The sequence below is a fragment of the Lactuca sativa genome, chromosome 5, assembly GCF_002870075.4.
Source record: "Lactuca sativa cultivar Salinas chromosome 5, Lsat_Salinas_v11, whole genome shotgun sequence".
Taxonomy (NCBI): domain Eukaryota; kingdom Viridiplantae; phylum Streptophyta; class Magnoliopsida; order Asterales; family Asteraceae; genus Lactuca; species Lactuca sativa.
In genome coordinates, this window is record NC_056627.2 from 357,331,228 (window position 1) to 357,353,144 (window position 21,917).

The 21,917-nt window shown below is 38.1% G+C and overlaps 2 protein-coding genes across 2 annotated transcripts; both read right to left on the reverse strand.

Annotated features, from left to right (window-relative positions):
* Positions 1-5,546: 5,546 nt before the first annotated feature.
* Positions 5,547-6,026, reverse strand: LOC128126160 (uncharacterized). Its single transcript, XM_052763929.1, has one exon. It carries the CDS (start codon positions 6,024-6,026, stop codon positions 5,547-5,549), a length of 480 nt encoding a protein of 159 aa, XP_052619889.1.
* A 2,673-nt stretch (positions 6,027-8,699) lies between these two features.
* Positions 8,700-10,289, reverse strand: LOC128126161 (uncharacterized). The gene is made up of 2 exons (XM_052763930.1): positions 9,752-10,289; positions 8,700-9,640 (listed from the first exon to the last, which is right to left on the reverse strand). The coding sequence occupies exons 1-2, from the start codon at positions 10,287-10,289 to the stop codon at positions 8,700-8,702; spliced, it is 1,479 nt and encodes a 492-aa protein (XP_052619890.1).
* Positions 10,290-21,917: the final 11,628 nt, after the last annotated feature.

A 21,917-nucleotide genomic window follows, 5' to 3' on the forward strand; every position in this document is an offset into this window, starting at 1 on the left:
ATGAAAGGAAATGATTTCTAGCTCCCAAAATCGCCTCTTACAGGTCTCCAATGGTGGAAAATCGTGAATGAGCCTCTAGATCTGATCCCCAAGGGTTATGGTGTGCCAAATGACCAAAATGCCCAAACTGGGCAGTTGCACGGGTACCCGCACGGCGAAAATTCCACCTGCGCAAATGTTGTTGTAATGCTATTGGTCCACCAAGCCACTCCACCCTTCCACTACCAAAGATTCCTTTGGTCCCCCTCCTTGTCCATGTAATTTGAAATGCACCAATCATCATCTAGCCACCAAATGGATGCTCCAAGCCCAAAATTTGAATTTTACGATCCATCTTCACAAGCCCAAATAATCCAAGCCAATAACTTTCAAAGCTCAATTCTTCCTCTTTGATTCCGCCAAGCCCAATAATGCCTCGGGAGCCCACTAAGCCCGTCTCTAATCAACCCGCAACCGCAACAAGCACCGAAAAACCTACAAAATATCTCATGCAACATAACAAGCACCTGGTACGATCCATACTAAAGAAAAATAAATAAAATGCAATGCATTAATGATAAAAAGATCTAAAAATCTGAAATAAACTAATAAAAATAAGGAAATAAAATAATCTACCAAATCACCCCAAGCTTAAACCTAACTTGTCCTCAAGTTAGAACAAGATTAAAAATGAGCTCGGGATGAACTATCTAAAAAGGAAAAAGAAAGATACCATAGAACTTGGTCAACATTAGTCAACATGGTCAGAATTAGTCCTTCAATGGACCCTACGTATCTTCAAAATGCTCCCCGCTTTAGAGCCATAAACCACATTCTCAACCACTTAATGGGCGAATAGATCACGGTTGGATGCGGTCGCGGTGTGCAAGACAAATGAAACAGAGATGCGCCCAGTGGGGGCACTTTAAATCACCAATGTAGACCATAGTGCACGAAGGAAAGGCGCCTCTTCACACACTATGATTCCTACATTTGTCAGGCCAAAGTGTATAATAACGAAATAGGGTTTTGCAGCACGGCCTCCGGGCAAACATCCGGTTTCAGAGGCTTCTCCCTTGTACTGTCCTTTACAGTCTACCGTCTCATCGTCGGGGCCTTTTCTCACCAAAAATCAAAAATAAAATAAAATAATAAAAACTCTACTTAACCTAAATCTAAAACTAACAACCTAAATCTTCAATCTTGAACTTCTATTATTGGGTCTTCAGTCACATTCGCTGCTTGACACTTTTTTTTTTTGCAAACTAGATATATAACATAAGTATTGAACTTGGATTCTTGTTCTTCTTTTTGTGTTGCTCTTTTTCTTCAGTTTTCTTCTTTGCTTTTGTTGCTTTTCTTGAATCATCTTTAATAGGCTCTTACTGTCTTCACTTTTTCAAATTTCTTCATTCTTTGTGTTGCTTCTTGGAAGGTCTAAGGAATTTCACCAACTAACATAGGACTCCAATAGTCAAAATTGAGTGATAGATAGAGGCTAATATGAACACCTAATGATCATTGACAATGTGCCAAGATCAACTAAAAAGGGTGGGGAATGACTCAAAAATGGGTGTTACCGAAAAGACTTGGTCCCAAAAGATGTGAATTGGGGGACCCACTTCAAAGTTCATCAAGCACCTCAATGCAAGGTGTGATAAACAAAATCTATCTAACTATCTACCCTAGACCCCTAGAAAAATGATAACCTATCCTAAAAAGGTGGTGAGAATCTAACTAAGCAAGGCTCGGACAAGACTCGGGTAGGGATGTCAAAAAGTCCCGTGGGACCCCGATCCCGTGGGGGGCCCCGTCCCGTATGGGGGCATTTGTTGAAAAAAATCGGGGACGGGGGCGGGGGAGGGGGCAAGGTTAACCCCCGTTTTAATTTCGGGGGCGGGGGTTGGTAGTCCCGTCTTGAAACCCCCGTGGGGGCCCCGTTAACAAATTATATAAATTGACATATATTAATTATATAAGTATAATAAACAATAAAATGATTTTTACCTACAAAAATTCAACAAAAAACATGCTTTTAAGTTGCTTGTAACATGTAAAATTATGTTATAAATATCTGTTTGTTACCCAAAAAATAGTTTCTTTTAACCCAAACAAGAACTTATTTTAACCCAAATAAGTTAGCCCAAAATCAATTGGGGGCGGGGGAACGGGGGCGGGGGTCAGAAGGGGAATTTAGGGGCGGGGGCGGGGGAACGGAAATTTTTTGGGGACGGGGGCGGGGAATGCAATCCCCGTCCCGTTTGCCCCCGTTGACATCCCTAGACTCGGGAGTACTAAGGGGTACTCCCCCCAAAACAAAGATGCGAGTCTTCAATGTCTTCAAAATACCTTATCGGGCTAGTCTTTGCTCGCACACATTGGCATGACCAACCACATCCCTCCGCACCTAGACCTAATCAAGCTACCTGCATCTGACCCCCACACAAGCGGTCTCAAAGTGGTCTGTGAGGCTCAAAATGTGTCCCATTTATCAAATACAAGGAATTCCATATCAAGACCCAGGACCAATCTATGATTCAATACTTATGACTCGGCGCAGGAATTTGTAGGGATGAGAAGACAAGAGAGAACAAAAATGCATGAACTTAAACTAGAATGCATCTAAAAAGTATGAAAATTAGAAAAGAAAGAAACAAAATATGCAATATTTTTGAATTTTTTATGCAATTTTATGAGTGACCTAAATGACTAACTCTAAATGCAACTATATACAACCTAAATGCAATAAAAATAAAAGATTAGATTACCTCACCCCAAGCTTAAAATTAAGCATTGTCCTCAATGCTTAGGATGAGAGTAAGGAAGGATCATACCAGGATCAAGGTGGAGGAGGCCTGCGAGGAGGATAACCGCCCCCGGGCCGAAAATGATACCATAGGTCCTCCATGTAAGTGTGGGTGCATGCTTGTTGTTCCTTTATGCGATGGATGGCTGCGGTGTTTCTATTGCCCTGGAGGCGTAAGGAAGCAAGCTGGCTGTAAATATCGAGAGGAAATTTGTGTGCAGGGTCGGGCTCATTGGGTTGCTGGTATGAGTGGTAGTCATGCTGTGGCTGGGAGTGTTCTCTCGAGGGCTGAAAGTGTGACCCGGAGGCTTGACCTGGATGAGGTGGAGGCAACTGGCGGATTGGGAGATCATAATGGTCTTCAGCCTCGAATGGGCTATCAGCATTGTCAGGATCCACCTGCATGTCATCATCCGCGGCTGCATCATCATCGTCTAGCAAGTCTTGAGGCAAAAACCATGTTTCGGGGTCATCGGTGGTGAAGGTGGAGATACTTGGATTGGGTAAGATGTAAATTGGGTCCTTGACATGGTTTAGCTAAGAGAAATGTCCAAGAATATTAGGATGAGGTAAAAGTAATTCCATCCGCATGAGAGTAATGCAACCGAGAAGGTAAAGAGGTGGATCATCCACTGGTACATATTCAGATTCTGGAAATTGAAGGCCCATACCCAAACCAATGAGGGTAATGAGACCTCCACTACAAATGTCACCAGTGGTCTTCGTCCTGAGGCTGTCACATTTGTCTAAAAAGAAGGTGGCGAAATCGGGTAAAGACCAACGGTGGCTCGACATGCAATAGAGAAAATACAACTCAACGGTGTTGATTTGTCCCGGCTCGTGACGAGCAAAGATAGATGTGGATAGGATCCGGTGGGCAATTCTCCAACAAGGATGGATGATAAAGGGGTCTTTTTGGCGACTGGGATTGAACTTGGGCAGGCTCGTGATTTGGGTCCAAAAGTCTACTTTAGGCAAGCTTTTGAATTGAGACCATTGGTAGCTGTAAATGTCGGAGTTGTTGATGTCATATGTGCCCATGATCTTGTTGAGTTTTTTGTACTTGAGTCGGTGCTGCCGACCCTGGAGTTTGAAAGTGAGTACCCTCGCTGTGTCATTGCGGGCATAGGTGGAGAGGAATTCGATTGTGGGCTGCTTGTAGGTACGTGCAGAAAGATCGAGAAACTCGTGCCAACCAATGTTGAAAAATAGTTGTCGCAAGTGGTGGTCAAGGCCGAGTTGATCCATAGAATCTTGGTGGTAAAATTTTATGGCGCGGATTACATGCTTTTGAAGGTTGGATTTGAACTCTCGGCTTTGGGCACTCGTGAGGGTAAGGTTCCCATCACGATCAACATGGTCGGTGGACATTTTCTTGGATGGCCCCGAGGATTGAGCTTCACGAGAAGAACCATGAGATGCGTGAATGATCTTGTCCCGTGCCATTGTACTTGTGAATAAACCTAGCAAAGACAAAAACTTGGGCAAAATTATCCCTCACACTCGCCTCACACCAATCCAATCAAATCAAATAATTAAAACCGGACAATATTCCAAATTGGCAATTTGGCACAATGCAATTTAACCTAATGCGTAGCACAAGTCTAGTAAAGTTAGAAATTGAATGCAATAAATTAAAAGGAATTACCAACTTCGTGTGTTGAAGTCCGAAAGAAATCCGCAAAAATCCGCACCCCAAGCTTGAATTTTGGCCCACAAATTAAGTCTTTTGAATCTCCGGTGAGAAACAAAAATTTTGAAATTTTTGGTCAAAATTGGTGGTGGCGGCCGGTGGCGACGGCGGCCGGTGGCGGAGCTTGGTTTTCCGGCGATAAGATTTTCCCAAATTAATAGTAGATCGGTGTGTGGTGGAGTGTTTGGTAAAGAATGCCCCAAGAAAAATTAAAATTTGATGAAATGTGGTGGTGGAATGGGTGTATTTTCGATTTTCCGGCGAGGGTGGGGGTCGGCGCTCCGAGCAGTTTACCGGCGATTAAATGGCAGGGGTTTGGTCGGAATAAGGTGGGGAAGGTGGTGGTGGTGGAGCGCCGGCGAAACAAGCAACTTTGAGGCGGATTCTGGCGACTTGCGATTTTCCGGCGAGGGTTTTGAGCGTGCGACCGTCGGCTGATAGCGGGTGGAAGAGAGAGATCGGGTAACGACGACGTGATGGCGGAAATTGCAGTGGCAGTTGGTGGTGCTTGGCTGGCAGTGGCAGCGAAGTTCGTCGGAAGCAGCAGCAGTGTTGGCGGAGCAATGGAGGCGCTGTGTGCGTCGATGACGGGAGAGATAAGGGGGAAAAGGGTTTGTTTCTACGGGTTTAGGGGTGGTAAGGCTGGGTTAGAATTTTGGGTCGAATCCGGTTCAAATAGTGGGTATGGGGCGGGTATCCGGGTGAGTTTTTGCAATATAGGACAAATAAGGTGGCCGCGCAATAAATAAGGTGATTTGCTCTTGGCCGCGCAAACGTCTTGCGCGGGTGGGTATTGGCCGCGCGCAACAATTAGTTTGCACCCCTTTTTTGTGTAATTTGGAACTCGGGACCTGCGCGGCTGGGGCTGGTCGCGCAAAGACTATGCGAGTACCCGCGCAAAAGTTAAATTTTTGGAAATTTTCAAACTTCACCAAAATCACTAGAAGGCTTCTATATGCTTATTTTTATGCCAACTTCAAGTGTAGAAACACCCAAAACTTCAAACGGACATTATTTATTTACATTGCATTTATTTAACATCTTTGCCAAGACATAGTCCCACTTTCGTCAACCTTCGTAATTTGGGATTTCCAATGTTATGTTGTCGAATTCTCCCGTATCAAAGCCTTCATAAAATGGTTTCAAGCGGTGCCCATTCACTTTGAATATTTGATTTGTTTCCAAACTCTTAATTTCAACCGCACCATGATCAAACACTTTTATAACAATAAAAGGTCCATGCCATCGAGATCGCAACTTTCCCGGGAATAGCTTTAAGCGTGAATGATAATGAAGAACTTTTTGGCCCGGAATAAAGTGTTTTCGAGTGATGTGCTTGTCATGAAACGCTTTTGTCTTATCTTTGTAGATGCTTGCGTTTTCGTAAGACTCGTTTCTCAACTCCTCGATTTCTTGAAGTTGCATTTTTCGGTGCTTTCCACTTTCTTCAAGATTGAAATTGCACTTTTTAACCGCCCAATATGCCTTGTGTTCCAATTCCACCGGTAAATGACAAGATTTTCCATAGACAAGGCGGAATGGATACATACCAATTGGAGTTTTGTAGGCGGTCCGATACGCCCATAAAGCATCTTCTAACTTTAAGCTCCAATCTTTTCAGGTAGTGTTGACGGTCTTTTCAAGAATTTGTTTGACTTCTCTATTTGACACTTCGGCTTGGCCATTTGTTTGTGGATGATAAGCGGCTGATATCCGGTGTGTGACACCATATCTCTTTGTCATTGCTTCCATCATTTTATTGCCAAAATGAGTGCCCCTATCACTCACCAAGGCTCTCGGTACACCATATCTTGCGAAAATGTTTGACTTCAAGAAGTCAATTACAGTTTTTGAATCATCATGTCGTGTAGCCTTTACTTCAACCCACTTTGAAACGTAATCAACCGCCAAGAGTATATAAGTATAACCAAATGAAACGGGGAAGGGACCCATGAAGTCGATTCCCCACACATAAAAGATTTTACAAATAAGGATAGGGCTTTGAATCATCTCATGCCTCATGGATATGGTACCCGTTCTTTGACATCTATCACAACTCTTGCAAAATAGATAGGTATCTCTTGACATTGTTGGCCAATAGAGTCCGCATTCAAGCACCTTTCGCATGGTTTTGTTTTGACCAAAATGTCCTCCGCATGCATATTCATGGCAAAACTTCAAGATTGACTCGACCTCATTTTGATGAACACACCTCCGTATTAGTTGATCCAAACAATGTTTCCAAAGATAAGGGTCGTCCCATATGTAGTATTTGGAATCACTCTTCAACTTGGCCTTTTGGTGCTTGGTAAAGGCGTGAGGAATTTCTTTAGTAACCAAGTAATTCACAATATCCGCATACCATGGAATGAAATTTGAGATATGGAAGAGGTGCTCATCCGGGAATTCATCAAGGATAGGAGAAGAAGAATCGCCAACATTCAACCGACTTAAGTGATCCGCAACTAGGTTTTCGGCACCACTTTTATCCTTTATCTCAAGATCGAATTCTTGTAAAAGAAGAATCCAACGAATCAACCGTGGTTTGGCATCTTTCTTGGTCATGAGATACTTTAATGCGGCATGGTCGGAATATACAATTACTTTTGTCCCAAGAAGGTATTGCCGGAATTTTTCCAAGGCGAATACAATGGCTAAAAGTTCCTTCTCGGTGGTGGAATAGTTGGCTTGAGCATTATCCAATGTTTTAGAAGCATAGTTGATGACCTGTGATGCTTTGCCCTCTTTTTGACCTAAGACTGCTCCAATAGCAAAATTGCTTGCGTCACACATTATTTCAAATGGAAGCTCCCAATTTGGAGGTTGGATTATTGGTGCGGAAGTGAGCAAGTCTTTAAGTTTGTCAAAGGCTTCTTGGCATGCAACATTGAAGTCAAAATCGATATCTTTTTGAAGAAGAAGGCACATTGGTCGCGTAATCTTGGAGAAATCTTTGATGAATCTTCTATAGAATCCCGCATGGCCCAAGAAAGATCTAACTTCTCTAACACATGTTGGGTAAGGAAGGGTTTGGATGACATCAATTTTGGCTTTATCAACTTCAATGCCCTTTTTGGAGACAATGTGTCCCAAAATGATTCCTTGATTAACCATGAAGTGACATTTCTCAAAGTTTAACACCAACTTTTTCTCTATGCACCTTTACAAAATCTTCTTAAGGTTACCCAAACATTCATCAAACGAATTGCCATACACGGTGAAATCATCCATGAACACTTCGATTATATTTTCAACATACTCGGAGAAGATACTCACCATGCATCTTTGGAATGTGTCGGGAGCATTGCATAATCCAAATGGCATCCGCTTGTAAGCAAATGTGCCAAAGGGGCATGTAAAAGTCGTTTTGTCTTGATCTTCGGGGGCAACGGGCATTTGGTGAAAACCCGAGTATCCATCAAGGCAACAATAATGCGGTTTGCCTGCCAATCGCTCGAGCATTTGATTAATGAAAGGAAGAGGGAAGTGATATTTCCGCGTGCTTGAATTCAACTTTCTATAATCAATGCATACCCTCCATCCATTTTGAACTCGAGTGGGTACCATGACGCCTTTGTTATTCTCAACAACCGTGATTCCCGTTTTCTTGGGAACCACTTGCACCGGACTAACCCATTTGGAGTCGGAAATTGGGTAAATCATATCCGCATCAAGTAGCTTGATTATCTCCTTTTTGACAACTTCCATCATGGGAGGGTTTAATCGTCTTTGGGCTTCCCTCCTAGGCTTGCAATCATCTTCCATGAGTATCTTGTGAGTGCATACATTAGGACTCATCCCCTTGATGTCAGCTATGGTCCACCCCATGGCCTCTTTATGCTCTTTCAAGACTTCAATCAATTGGTTTTCTTCAAAGTCTTTCAATTGAGAAGAGATAATCACCGGTAAAGTCCCATCTTGACCTAGATAAGCATATTTCAAATGGCTAGGTAAAGCTTTCAATTCAAGTGTGGGTGGTTGGATTATGGAAGGTGGCATCTTGATTGGAGAATGAGATAAGGCAACTTGAGAAACATCCCTCTTTGTGGAATTAGTAATTTCTAAAGCCTTCACAATATTTTCGACTTCGGAATCCAATGTATACATATCCAAGGTATTCTTCAAACTTTCACCTTCAAGAATCAAGTTAAGCACCATCTTCAAAAGATCCCCATTTGATAACTCGAATAATTGTTGGGTGATTGGCTCAATCACATCAACTCAATACAATGGAGATATATTGCTAGGATATCTCATTGCTTCGAAGATGTTGAAGTGAATGGTCTCTCCATCAAAATCCATGGTGATCTTCCCATTATGGACATCAATAATCGTGTGAGCGGTATTCATGAAGGGTCTTCCAAGGAGAATCATAGATGACTTGGAAGGAGTCTTTTCTTCAAGGTCAATGACATAGAAATCCGCAGGAAATACTAGTTGATTGACTTGAACGAGTACATCCTCCAACATGCCTCTTGGAAATACACTTGACTTGTCCGCTAATTGAATAATGACTCCGGTTTCTTCCAAAGGTCCAACATTGAGAGATTGAAAAACCGAGTATGGCATGACATTGATTGAGGCTCCAAGATCTAGCATGGCACTTTTAACATGTAAATCACCAATGGTACAAGGTATAGCAAACATTCCCGGGTCCTTGCATTTGGGTGGAAGCTTCTTTTGGATGACCGCGGATACATTTACATTTACTTGAATCTTCTCATTTGTCTTGAATTTTCTCTTGTTGGTGCAAAAATCCTTAAGAAATTTGGCGTAACGTGGGATTTGCTTAATGGCATCCAATAGTGAAATGTTGAGTTGAACCTTGCGGAAAGTCTCAAGAAACGCTTTCTCTTCTTCTTGTTTCTTTGAGTAAGCCAACCGGGATGGAAACGGTGGTGGTATGACCAATGGTTTGATGGGTTTATTGGAAGGATCGGGTTTATCAACATTTGGCACAACCGGTTCCTTTGGAGGAACTACAACTTTTGGAGGTTCCACAATGATCACTTCATCTTTGTCTTCTCTTGAAACTCTTTTAGGTTGACTTTCTCTAAGTGTTTTCCCACTTCGCAAGGTGATGGCACTCACATTTGGGTTCTTCTCAGTTTGTGATGGAAGTTTACCCTTTTGTTCTATCTTGTTGAGAGCGGTTGCCAAGTCTCCAATTTATGCTTGAATGTTGGAGAAAGTATTCTTGGTTTCTTGTTGAAATTGGGTTTGGCTTTGAGCAAGAGAAGTGACAAGTTCTTGAAGACTCATTTGATAGGTACCACTTGATTGGCCTTGTTGTGGAGGTTGTTGGTAATTTGGAGGGTTATAAGAATTTTGTGGATATGGAGGTTTTTGGGATTGGTATTGTGGATGTTGGGGTCCCATCAAAAGATTTGGTGGATTTTGCTTTGGTGGATAAGGTTTGTTTTGGTTATTCCTCCAATTTGGGTTGAAATTGTTTTGAAATCCCATGGGTCTTGGTTGACTTTGATATCCGCCCATTGCATTCACATCTTCCGGTTCACTTCCAAGTGTGGGACACTTATCCGTATAATGGCCCGTCATTGCACAAATACCACACACCATCAATTGTTGACCACTTCCCACCACCATTTGTCTTAACACATTAGTCAAATCCAAGAGCTTTGATTCCAAGTGTTGAGTGTTGCTAACTTCACCAACCACTTGTGTAGAATTTCTCTTCATGTCATTTCGAGTCCCAAAATTCCTTTGATTTTGAGAAATGGTACCAAAAAGTAATCGGATATCGTGAGGGGTTTTGTTGAAGATGTCACCACCACTTGAAGCATCAATCATCCTCCGAAAATCATACCCTCATAAAATTGTTGAAGAAGTAGTTCGGGTATATTGTGGAGGACAACTTGTACACAAGTTGTTGAAACGCTCCCAAAAATCATGAAATGTTTCATTTTCCCCTTGACGAATCCCCAAAATGTCACTTCTTTGACTTGAAATGTGGGAGGTGGGATAGGATTTGCTATTGAGTGCCTTGAGTAACTCTTCCCATGTGTGAATAGATCCCGATGGTAAGTTGAATAACCACTCTCTAGCTTTATCTTCCAAGGTGAGCGGGAAGGCGGTTAGCTTGAAATCATCCAATGTCACATTTTCGGGCAACATGCTAACACGTATCATATGAAAGGACTTCAAATGCTTTTGAGGGTCTTCTCTATCCAAACCATGGAACTTGGTAAGTTGATGGATGAAACTTGACTTCAATTCAATCCCTCGGCGATTTGCGGGATAAACAATAGCAAGAGGTGTATGAGTAACATCCGTTTCCATCATTTGTCTAAGTGTCAACTCTTGAGGGGGGTTGGGTGGATTGAGGTTATTGGGATATTGTTGCAAGTAATTGGGATGTTGTTGGTAAGGTGGATATGGGTATTGTTGGGGATTGTAGATTGGTGGTAGATAAGGTTGGTAGTTAGGGTATTGGTTGTAAGGAGGTTGTTGTTGTGGGTACATTGGGTTTTGGTACATTGGAGGGTGTTGGTAATTGGGTTGATTTGGGTAATGTACTTGTTGAACTTGAAAAGCTTCGTTTTGAGGTTGGTTGTTTTGGTGGAAGTGTTGGTTTTGTAGTTGTGGTGGTGGTTGATAATTGGGTTGGTTTTGAGGAGGGGCTTGATTCCAAGGTGACATATCAATAGGAGGTTCTTGTGGTTGTTGTCTTGGTTGATGGGGGTGGGGTATTGGCGTCTTGATTGATTGGGTTTGGGTTGGGATTGTGAGGTAGAGTGTGATTCATGGCTATGTGGTTTTTAAACGGAATGTCTTCAAAGGAATGACCAACAATTGGAGAACTCGGTTCGATGTCGGTATCACTTGAAGTATGAACTTGATCTTCTATGTTGATTAGTGGAGAAGAGGAAGAAGCTTGAACTAGTTGTTGTTGCTTTGCTTGTTTGGCTAACTTTTTCAACCTTTTTGCTTCTCTTTCAATTTCCGGATTATAGAGTAGTTCACCGGTTCTTGTAGACCTAGGCATAAACAATCAAATAACAATAACCAATTTCCCAGGCAACGGCGCCAAAACTTGGTGGGATGTCAAGCCCACCAAGCAAATTACACCCTTTGATTGCTAAATAAACGTAATATAATGGTAAAAAGGGGTATCAATCCTCGGGGAAATGGTTGTATTCAATCACTAATGCAATTCAATAGAACTAGTGAAATTAAACTGATTAACTACAATTAAACTAAAAGGGACTTTTTTTTTATTACTTGAAAATTAAAATACTTGAATAACTAAAAACCTTGCAATTAAGCAAGTTGATGAGATGCTAAAAGGTTGGGAATAATTGGTTAACTAAGGCAATTCCACACAATGAACATTTGTGTGTTTATCATTAGGATCTAATACAAAGCTTATCCTTCATCCTAAATTGGTTATAGCAATCATGAAGCATGATATGCCAAGATTCCTCATAGGTAGTATGGAGGTTGGGGAAGCCCACAACACACCTTCTTAATTAAGATCAAGGGTCAATTGAAGCAATTAATCCCAAGAAATCAATTAGCCTTAAGAATGAAGGAATCCCCAATTCCTAGAGGATGTCAAATGCTTACACATCCATAAAGGAGATATGATTCATAAGCTAGAGATGATTTCTACCATCATAAAGCCTTTGTTCTAGATAAATTCAATGATCCAATGCAAAATCAATGAAATAAATCAACTATTGCTCAATCAAATACTAAGCTCATGATCAAAGCATCAAATAAGCATAAGAATTGCAAACTAGAATCATAAACATGGAATAAATTGATAATCAACATAAATCCTTCAAAACCCACAAACATTCATTGGTTTTCAGCCAAAGTCAACCAAATGAGAGTATTAGCCACTCATGGCAACAAAGTAACAAGAACAATAATCTAATTGCATAAAGAAACTACCTTAGCTTTGGAAAGATGAAAGGAAATGATTTCTAGCTCCCAAAATCGCCTCTTGCAGGTCTCCAATGGTGAAAAATCGTGAATGAGCCTCTAGATCTGATCCGTAAGGGTTATGGTGTGCCAAATGACCAAAATGCCCAAACTGGGCAGTTGCGCGGGTACTCGCGCGGCGAAAATTCCACCCGCGTAAATGTTGCTGTAATGCTATTGGTCCACCAAGCCACTCCACCCTTCCACTACCAAAGATTCCTTTGGTCCCCCTCCTTGTCCATGTAATTTGAAATGCACCAATCATCATTTAGCCACCAAATGGATGCTCCAAGCCCAAAATTTGAATTTTATGATCCATCTTCACAAGCCCAAATAATCCAAGCCAATAACTTTCAAAGCCCAATTCTTCCTCTTTGATTCCGCCAAGCTCAATAATGCCTCGGAAGCCCACTAAGCCCGTCTCTAATCAACCCGCAACCGCAACAAGCACCGAAAAAACTACAAAATATCTCATGCAACATAACAAGCACCTGGTACGATCCATACTAAAGAAAAATAAATAAAATGCAATGCATTAATGATAAAAAGATCTAAAAATCTGAAATCAACTAATAAAAATAAGGAAATAAAATAATCTATCAATCTTCCGAGTCGACATTTGCAAAGTGAGTTATCCTCACTATATCGATAGGGTCTACGACACCAAGGCCGACCCTTTGGTTGTTGATGTTATGGTATGCTACATGTGGTTATGATCTGTTAGATTGGAATCAGGGTAGACATTATGTTATGCTCTTATGATCCGTAAGGATTAGTATGTTAGTGACCCGCTAGGTCGGTATGTTAGTTATGAGAGAATTGTATGTTGATGATCAGTGTGATAGATATGTTTGATGTTGTATATGCCAGTATGTGATGCGCACATAGTTATTTGCTTACTGGATGGGTTGAGGCGGTCCTGCTTTGTGCTGAAGGCCAACATACCCTATGAGCGGTCCAGGGAGACTGCAGGCCCACGAGGCAGACCAGTCATGCCGAAGGCTCGAGATAGATTCAAATAGACTGTAGGCCCAGTAGGGCGGTCCAGTCAAGCCGATGGCCAGTATGCATGTTGATTGATTGATACATTGTTACTGATATGGTTTTGTCAGTGTGGTATTGGTATTTTGGGGGTAGCTCACTAAGCCCTCAGGCTTACAGTTTTCAGTTTATGGTACTTTAGGAGATCATGGAATGACGAAGGCGTGACCATACCGCTCCTCATCCTCATGTTATGATTTTGAGACACTCTGATGAATATTGATTTGAAAACGTTTTTGTAAACAATGCTATTTGACTTTCATTTATGGTTGAAAAAGTTTTAAATTGGTGTAAAATTTATGGATGTTACAGTCTGAATAACTTGATTACTGATTTCCTGAGAATACATGTAGTTTTGAGGGTCAACACAAGGTTGGTGAGAGCTAGGGCTTGTTTGATAAGCCTTCTAATTGGGTCCAAAGTTAGGACTGGGTCCTCAATCCCTAATCAAACTGTTTGTTTTGCCTTTTGCATCCTTTGACATGGTCTAAATCAGGGACTTTGTCTCCAATTATATGTTAATTTGGTCCTCCAGCAAAATGAAGCTGACTCGGTCATTCTTTTACCTTTTATGTATTTTCCCTTCACCTTTATTCCCAAATAGAATTCACGCATTTGCTTCTTCCTCCTGTCTGAAATAATAGGAACGATATTCACCATCCCTCCTTCCGCCGCTCGTGCATTCTCTCTTCGTCTCCGCTCCAGTATGGTAATATAAATTAAAGTGTGAAGGGAGAGCTCTGAAGGTCATCGCCGTCAACTGATTGTGGTTGTATTTGTGGCCTCATTCCAATCGAAATTAAGGTTTCACAATCCAATATAAAGGTACTCCCGATTCATCTCTTTGATTCTTGTGTTCTTTGACACTTTAAAAAAGCTTCAATTAGTGATTTTTGGAACTTGATATGTTATTAGGTATTGAATGAGCACCTTCTGCTTCTTCCACTCACTAATGTTCATATAATGTATATTCGTGAATACCTTGCTGCTCATTATACATAAATAGAGGTAAAATCTCACCCTTTTTTTTACATTATGTCTTTGGGTTCTTCAATGTTTGTTATGTCATATATGTCTACTCATGATTGTCAGATTCAATTCCCATTTAGAAGTAAGTTTTACCTGTTTCTTGTTTATTTATCTAGAAAAATTTCAAAATGTTATTTTGTTTATATACCTATTTCTTACTTATTTACCTTCAAATTTCGAGTATGTTGCTTGCTAATTTCTATCAATTTCGATTATGGTTCTGTTTAATTTGAAGATTGGTTGATTTTATGATATTTTTACACACCTTTTTTCATGTAAATTGAATCACTTTCTTTGATTACGCAACCAACATTGTAATTCAATATTGAAAAGAGTTTTTTTACTCATGAAGCTATTGAAGCTTAAAACACAATAAAGTTGACAATTGTGGGGGAAGATTTCCAAGAGGTATGAAACATCCCAAAACTCAAGACCAAAAATTTCATTTTTAAATCATTAAACAAACCATTATCAAATCATTTCCTTCATAACATAAGTTGTTTTCTAAAAAAGAGTATTAATTCAAAACATGCTTATTTTATCAGAGTAAAACATCGCAGGCTAAACTTCTTGGTGTGTGCGATGCAGTCATCCCGAGCTCTTCCCTCCGCTACCGGAAGTACCTGAAACCAAAACTGAAAACTATAGGCATGAAGCTTAGTGAGTTCCCCATACTACCATATACCATACACATAACCACATACTGGGCCCCCGCCCGCTGCATCGGGACTTGCCCGACATCGGACTTGCTTCGACATTGGGTCCCGCCCGGCATCAGGTCCCGCCCGACATCAAGCCCCGCTTGGTATACAAATATGTCTTTCTTAGGCGTCGCGTGTCTCTGGGCCTCACTTGCTATACACATACAAACATATAACATATTATCACATAAAGAAACCATACTCTACTGTACTCCTGTTCTAAGGCCTCACCTAACTTGGGCTACGCACCTGGTCTACTACTGATGAGTTATGGAACCCCATCCACACTCCTGCTGTTAGTGAGATACGTGCCCCTGCCCACAATCACTTATCTCCTATCACGGGCCTCGCCCCTACTATGCTAATATTGAGATATGGAACCTTATCCATAATCAGTTGGTGAGATACGGGGCCTCGCCCACACTCACCTCCCTACTAGGCACATACATGTATCACAAAGACAACAAGTATAATCTAACATGCACATATAAATCTTCATTGGACTTGCCTCGACATCGGAATCCAGTCCGGAATATACTACCATAAAAACATACATTAGGTTTTCCCCGATATCGTACCTTGGTCCAGAACCTATCATACCGACACATGAAAGAATCACAAAGACCTCTAGCATACTAACATTCCTCGGCCTCACCCGACATCGAATCGTGATCCGGAACATATAACATACAGTGCCTAGGGATAACCCCTAGGTCTTCCTATCATATACAAACATAATAGACCAACATTGTGGCCTTAGACCCATGCACACAGTGAGGGGACTCACCTTGCACTGCTGAAGACCTGTTGATACTCCTCAGGCTGCTAACTGACAATTCCCCGAACTGCTGCTCCTTCGGCTCCCCGAGCTATCAATAACAAAATGACACTTATCCCCAAAATGTCCTCAAAGTCAAACTAGGTCAACCTTGGCCAAAGTCAAAGTCAACACTCCGAGTTGACTCAACTCGCTGAGTTGCTCCACCAACTTGTCAAGTCCCATAAATCAGAATTCTAAAATCGCAATTCAACTCGTCGAGTCACCCCTGACTTGCCGAGTTCCTTGGCTACTCATGGTCGCGATTTATCGAATCAACTCATCGAGCCAACCCTCATACTCGCCGACTTCTAGCATGAACAGAAACAGGACAACTCATTACGACTTGTCGAGTCCTTCTCTGGACTTGCCGAGTACCCAGTCTGTTTGGGCCATCTTAACATATTAAGCCCCTACACTTCAGATCCAAACCCCAAACTTCGTCTACATGTTGGAAATGACCTCATGAGGGTAAAATTTCCAACTTTACCCACTCATAATCCTTCTTAATGGGTTTAGACAAAACCCTAGCTCCTTGAGAGATCTCTATGTCCAAAAACCTTCATTACTCCAAACCAAAGCATATCAATATAACTTGCACCTTTATGCCTTAACCACTCTTAGGGACTCTAGATCTAAAAGGATCTTTTCTTGGGACGTCCTTGTCCTATAGATCAAGCTCCATGGACCAAAAATCTCATAAATTGGTCATAAAGAGATCTTAGAAACTATAAGTCAAGATGAAGACTTAATTACCAGAAAATGATGGAAATGAGATGGTGTTGATGGATCTACAAACTTCTTATTGAACCTTCAAGCTCCTCCTTCTTCCTCAAGTCTCCAAGAACACATAAAACACTCAAGAATGTCTCACACACCCACAAAATGCTCTAGGGTTTTGTGGGGTAAGCTCTGGAGAATGGGGACTGGTAATGTAACCAAGAGAAGTAGAATAAGATGCTTAAATAGGGTACCAAGTCCCGAATTTAGGGTTTCCCAAACCCTGACCAACTCACCGAGTTGGTCCCCCAACTCGTCAAGCAGGTCACTTAACCTGCGACCCAAAATATGCTCCTACTCATTGAGTCATCCCACCTACTCGATGAGTTGCCTTCTGATTTGAGGTTTTCCTCTCCTTTCTAGGTCTTTTGAATTCAGGGTGTTACAAGGTGCTTTCAAGGTGGAAAATGTTCTTTCTCTAAATGTGCAAGTGATGTTGAAATTGTATAAGAAAGAACAAGATTTGCTAGTTTACATTATCTTATTATGAGCTTTGTCATGGGAGTAGATTAGATAAGGATTGCAAGTTTATAATCACTACTATATTTGGCTCTTTTTAACTATGGTTATTTATTGTTTACGTTTTTAGAAGTTTATCATGAACAAATAGTTATGTTCCTTGAATTGTACAACGTAAAAAGTTCTTGAAACCACTCTTTAAGACATTTTATAAATTGGTTTTAATTATCAATATTGCATATTCTTCCTTACGATCATAAAGACAATTCTAAACAAATGAAAAAAGAATCAAACAACATAAACTCAGTCATATGTGGTCATAAGAGTAATATAGTCATTTTTCATCATTCACCATAGTCGGTCAGAAAATTATCAAACAACATAAACTCAGTCAGATGTGGACTCAGTAAGAACTTCTAACTTAATCATCTTCTAACCCAGTCAGCTCTAACTCAGTTAACAACTATCAAACGACCTCTATAACTGAGTTATGTGACTGAATGTACCCCCTACAATGCTTCATTATACGTATCTCGCTCCAAATATTAATTGTTATTGTAGTGTGGGTATGCTAAGTGTTTAGACTTAGCTAATGAATATAATCTCATTAAAAGCCCTTAACTAAGGTATGTGAATAGCTCTCAACCCTGACTTATATCTGGATAAGTTACTAGGCATAATGAATTGTATAGAGTTTATAAAAGCATCGTTTATAAATAGTGGTTGATCTCGATCTTCTTTTCTGACGACTTATGGTTCCTCTTTCCGAGTCTCTCTCATCCTCACTCATAGATCTGCTCGATTTATATATAACCGACGCTCGATTTCTATAAATGAGTTTTTAGATTTGAGGTTTTGATTTTCCGATTTGATGTGATTTGATTTTAAGATTTGGGGTTTGATTTTGAGGTTTTTGGAAGACATAGTGAGATGGAATGATATAAGAGGGGCTGGTAGCCGGAGACGGCTGGTGGTCGGAGGTGGTTGATGAACGAGGTGGTAGGAACCAATTTAAGGGGAAATTATATTTCCTAAAAATTATAATTTAACAAAAATTGGTATATAAACCGTAAACAATTGAAAATTAAATGAAAAAGAAAATGAAAAAGAAAAATACAAGATAATCATTTATTTATGAGAGGGACGTAACAATGCACCGTTTGAAGGACGATATGAGTTACTTTTTGAAAACAAGATTAAACGTGTTTTTGACACTTATATTAGACACGATTGGTGTACCTAAATAAATAAATCTCCCTTCTTAATAAAAGAAAACAAAATCCACATGTCATTCATTTCAATGCATTTTTCACCCATTGTTAAATTACCCTTCTGCCCTTCGTTTAAATATAGCATATGAAGACCTTATGTTTTTAAATTATACGAATATGAATGAATATGATATGAATTACGGAAATTATTTCAAACGCTATTTCATTCCAAAATTAACTGAATAACTCCAAGATTTTAGAAATTATTTGTTTTGCCAATTAATTTTTCAAATTTCAAATTATCCTCATATTCAATATTTTAAGGAAACTGATATCTTCCGAATTAATTTTTAAAATACATACCATAATTTTGTGTATATATACACCGATTTTGTAATTCCAGTGACTTTTTCATCGTTGAGAAAGAAGGTCACTCTGCTTCAAAGTAATTCTTGTCCAATATCAGGTTAGTATTTAATACAATCAAAATCTCCATATCATTCATATAATCATTGTGATTTCGATATATATATATATATATATATATATATATATATATATATATATATATATATATTATGTATCTCTAAATCTGTATCTCTTATCTGTAATGTTTTCTCTACATCATCTGTAATCTTTCTGTGATAATCTAAATACCACTTAAGGTAATATAAAATTCTAATTTGTAATTGGAAAGGCAGAAAATTCATATATTTTTTTCTATATCTGTAATGTTTTCTCTGTTGTAATGTTTTCTCTTCATGATCTATAATCGATATTTGTTAATCTAAATACCACTTAATGTAATATAAAATGCTAAGTTGTAATTGGAAAGGCAGAAAATTCATACGTTTTTCTTTTTCTGTATCCATATGTCTTAGTTTTTACTTTACAATTTTTACGTTTGATTGCTCTAATGATAAGTTTAATAGCACCACACTTTAAAAAATGATCTTTTTTGATATTCTTTTTAGATTTTTAGATGATCTGGAAAAGAGCTTAAACAACCCATTTATGTAATTTTATATGTTTCCTATCCTATTTATTTGTTTACAATTACATCAATGTAGTTTTAAGACAACTAAAAAAATACCTTAACGCCCTCTGTTGATCTAGTGAATGGCTTAGAGCCAATGCCTTTTTTTTTGGGTTAACCATCGTAGTCAGGTGTTGTTACTGCCTTCACCTGCTGCTGCCCTACAACATCTTGATAAACCATAATAATAAAAAGGTTATAAGAAAATTGAAAAAACATACAATATTTTATTTGTTCCGAGGGTATGTAAGGTTTCATCTTTGATTGTATAATTGTTAGCATAAACAGATAAGTCAACAATTTTGCATATCAAACTATTATAACACACACAATATTTCGTCTTTAGATATGTAAGGTTTCATCTTTGGTTGTATATTTTATTTGTTCTGAGGGTGTGTGAATTTAGCCATTCTATTTTCTTTTTTCCTTTGGGTTCATAAGATGTGATTGAACCTAGAAACTTGAATAATAAGTGGTTTGTGAGTGAGTTGGGGAGGGAGAGGTGATTGCAAAAAATAATCGATTCATTATCAAATAACAATGCTCAAATAGGAAATACTACTTTCAATTATTTCTATTATAACATAATACCTTTATTTGTTTGTATTACAACATTGTTTTATCATGTTTTATGAATTAAAGTAAAAACATGTCTTTGTTAAGTAAAATAAACATTTTATTGTTTTTAATTCTGAAAAAACTTGGGTCGGGTACCTTTGCAGTAAAAAAAATAAGTTACAAACAAAAAACAACACATATATGTTCTATTCATACCATTTTTTTTCCTAACTGATAGTTGTGGAGTATGTAATCATTTATCCTTTATAATTTGATATACTCTACCATTCACTTATGACTTTGGTTGAGCATTTACCCTTTCAGCATTGCTGGATTTTCAGCTATTGTACCTTTATATAAGTTTGAATACTTTATTTTCTGCAAATATTCTAGTTTTTTTTAAATGATGCTTTAAAAAAACAAATTTATAAAATATGCATAAAGTATCATTAGAAGAAGATCAGTCCACACCATCAGGTATGTTAATTACATTAATTTTATCTAACATTAATTTTTTTCTAATAAATTGAACTCTACCCTCCAAAAGATCAACCCACACCATTGTGTTTTGTTTATTTATTTTTATTAATGTTATATTTAACTTTTTGTATATCAATGTCATTTCCATTATTGGTTGTGTTTTTACATATACTTTATCTACTCACATTATACATAATATTTTCTTCTTTTATGTTTTGTTACGGTGACAATGGCAGAGAGAAACATCACTTTGATTAAAGACTTGGATAATATGAAGGATGATTACACACTAAAAGTGTCTATCATCCGGTTATGGAGATCAATTCCGGATGTTAACCCCACTATAGTAAAATCAATTGAGATGAAATTGATGGATGAGATGGCAAAATCTGCTATTCTAATAACAATATTTTTTTACATTGTTAACCAATTTTTGTTTATTAAAATACAATTGTTTAACATTATATAATATTCTTATATTATTGTGTTTTATTTATTAAATTTTGGTTATATTTTATTTTTTATATTTATATATCAATGTCATTTATATTATTCATTGTGTTTTTCTTTGAACTCTATTCAAATTTATATTTTGTTTTATAAATCATTTACAATATACTCAATTTTATATATATATATATATATATATATATATATATATATATATATATATATATATATATATATATTATGTTTTATATTATTCATTGTGTTTTTCTTTGAGCTCTATTCAAATTTATATTTTGTTTTATAAATCATTTACAATATACTCAATTTTATATATATATATATATATATATATATATATATATATATATATATATATATATATATATATATATATATATATAAATTTTAAATAATCAATACAAAAAGTTTTAAAAAAACTTAACACTTAATAATAATTATAAATGTTTTATAAATTTTTTACCCGTAGTTTCTATGGGTTGTGACCTAGTAAATCTACTATAATAAATAAAGGTTTTTTTTGCCACATGTCACACTCTCATTCATTTTGCCAAATATCATTTTGTGATTATTTTGAATTTTTTTTTCCAGATGTTATTTTATGAGTTTTTTCTATTTTAATAAATTTCATATGATACTTTAATGTAATAATTAATAAATGTAGTAATAAATGAATATCAATTTCATTAATGGACTTATATTCTTATTTCAAAATTCTCAAATTAAAACTTATTAGTTTATTTTGTTTATTTATTTAAATTTAAAAGATAAAAAAATCAATTTTAATAATTTATTATTTTTTTATTTTCTTATATATCTAAAGATATTAAATATTTAAATATTTATATTTAACTTTTTTAATTAACCCATATAAAAGATAAGTCTTACGCAAATAAATAATAAAAGAGTCTA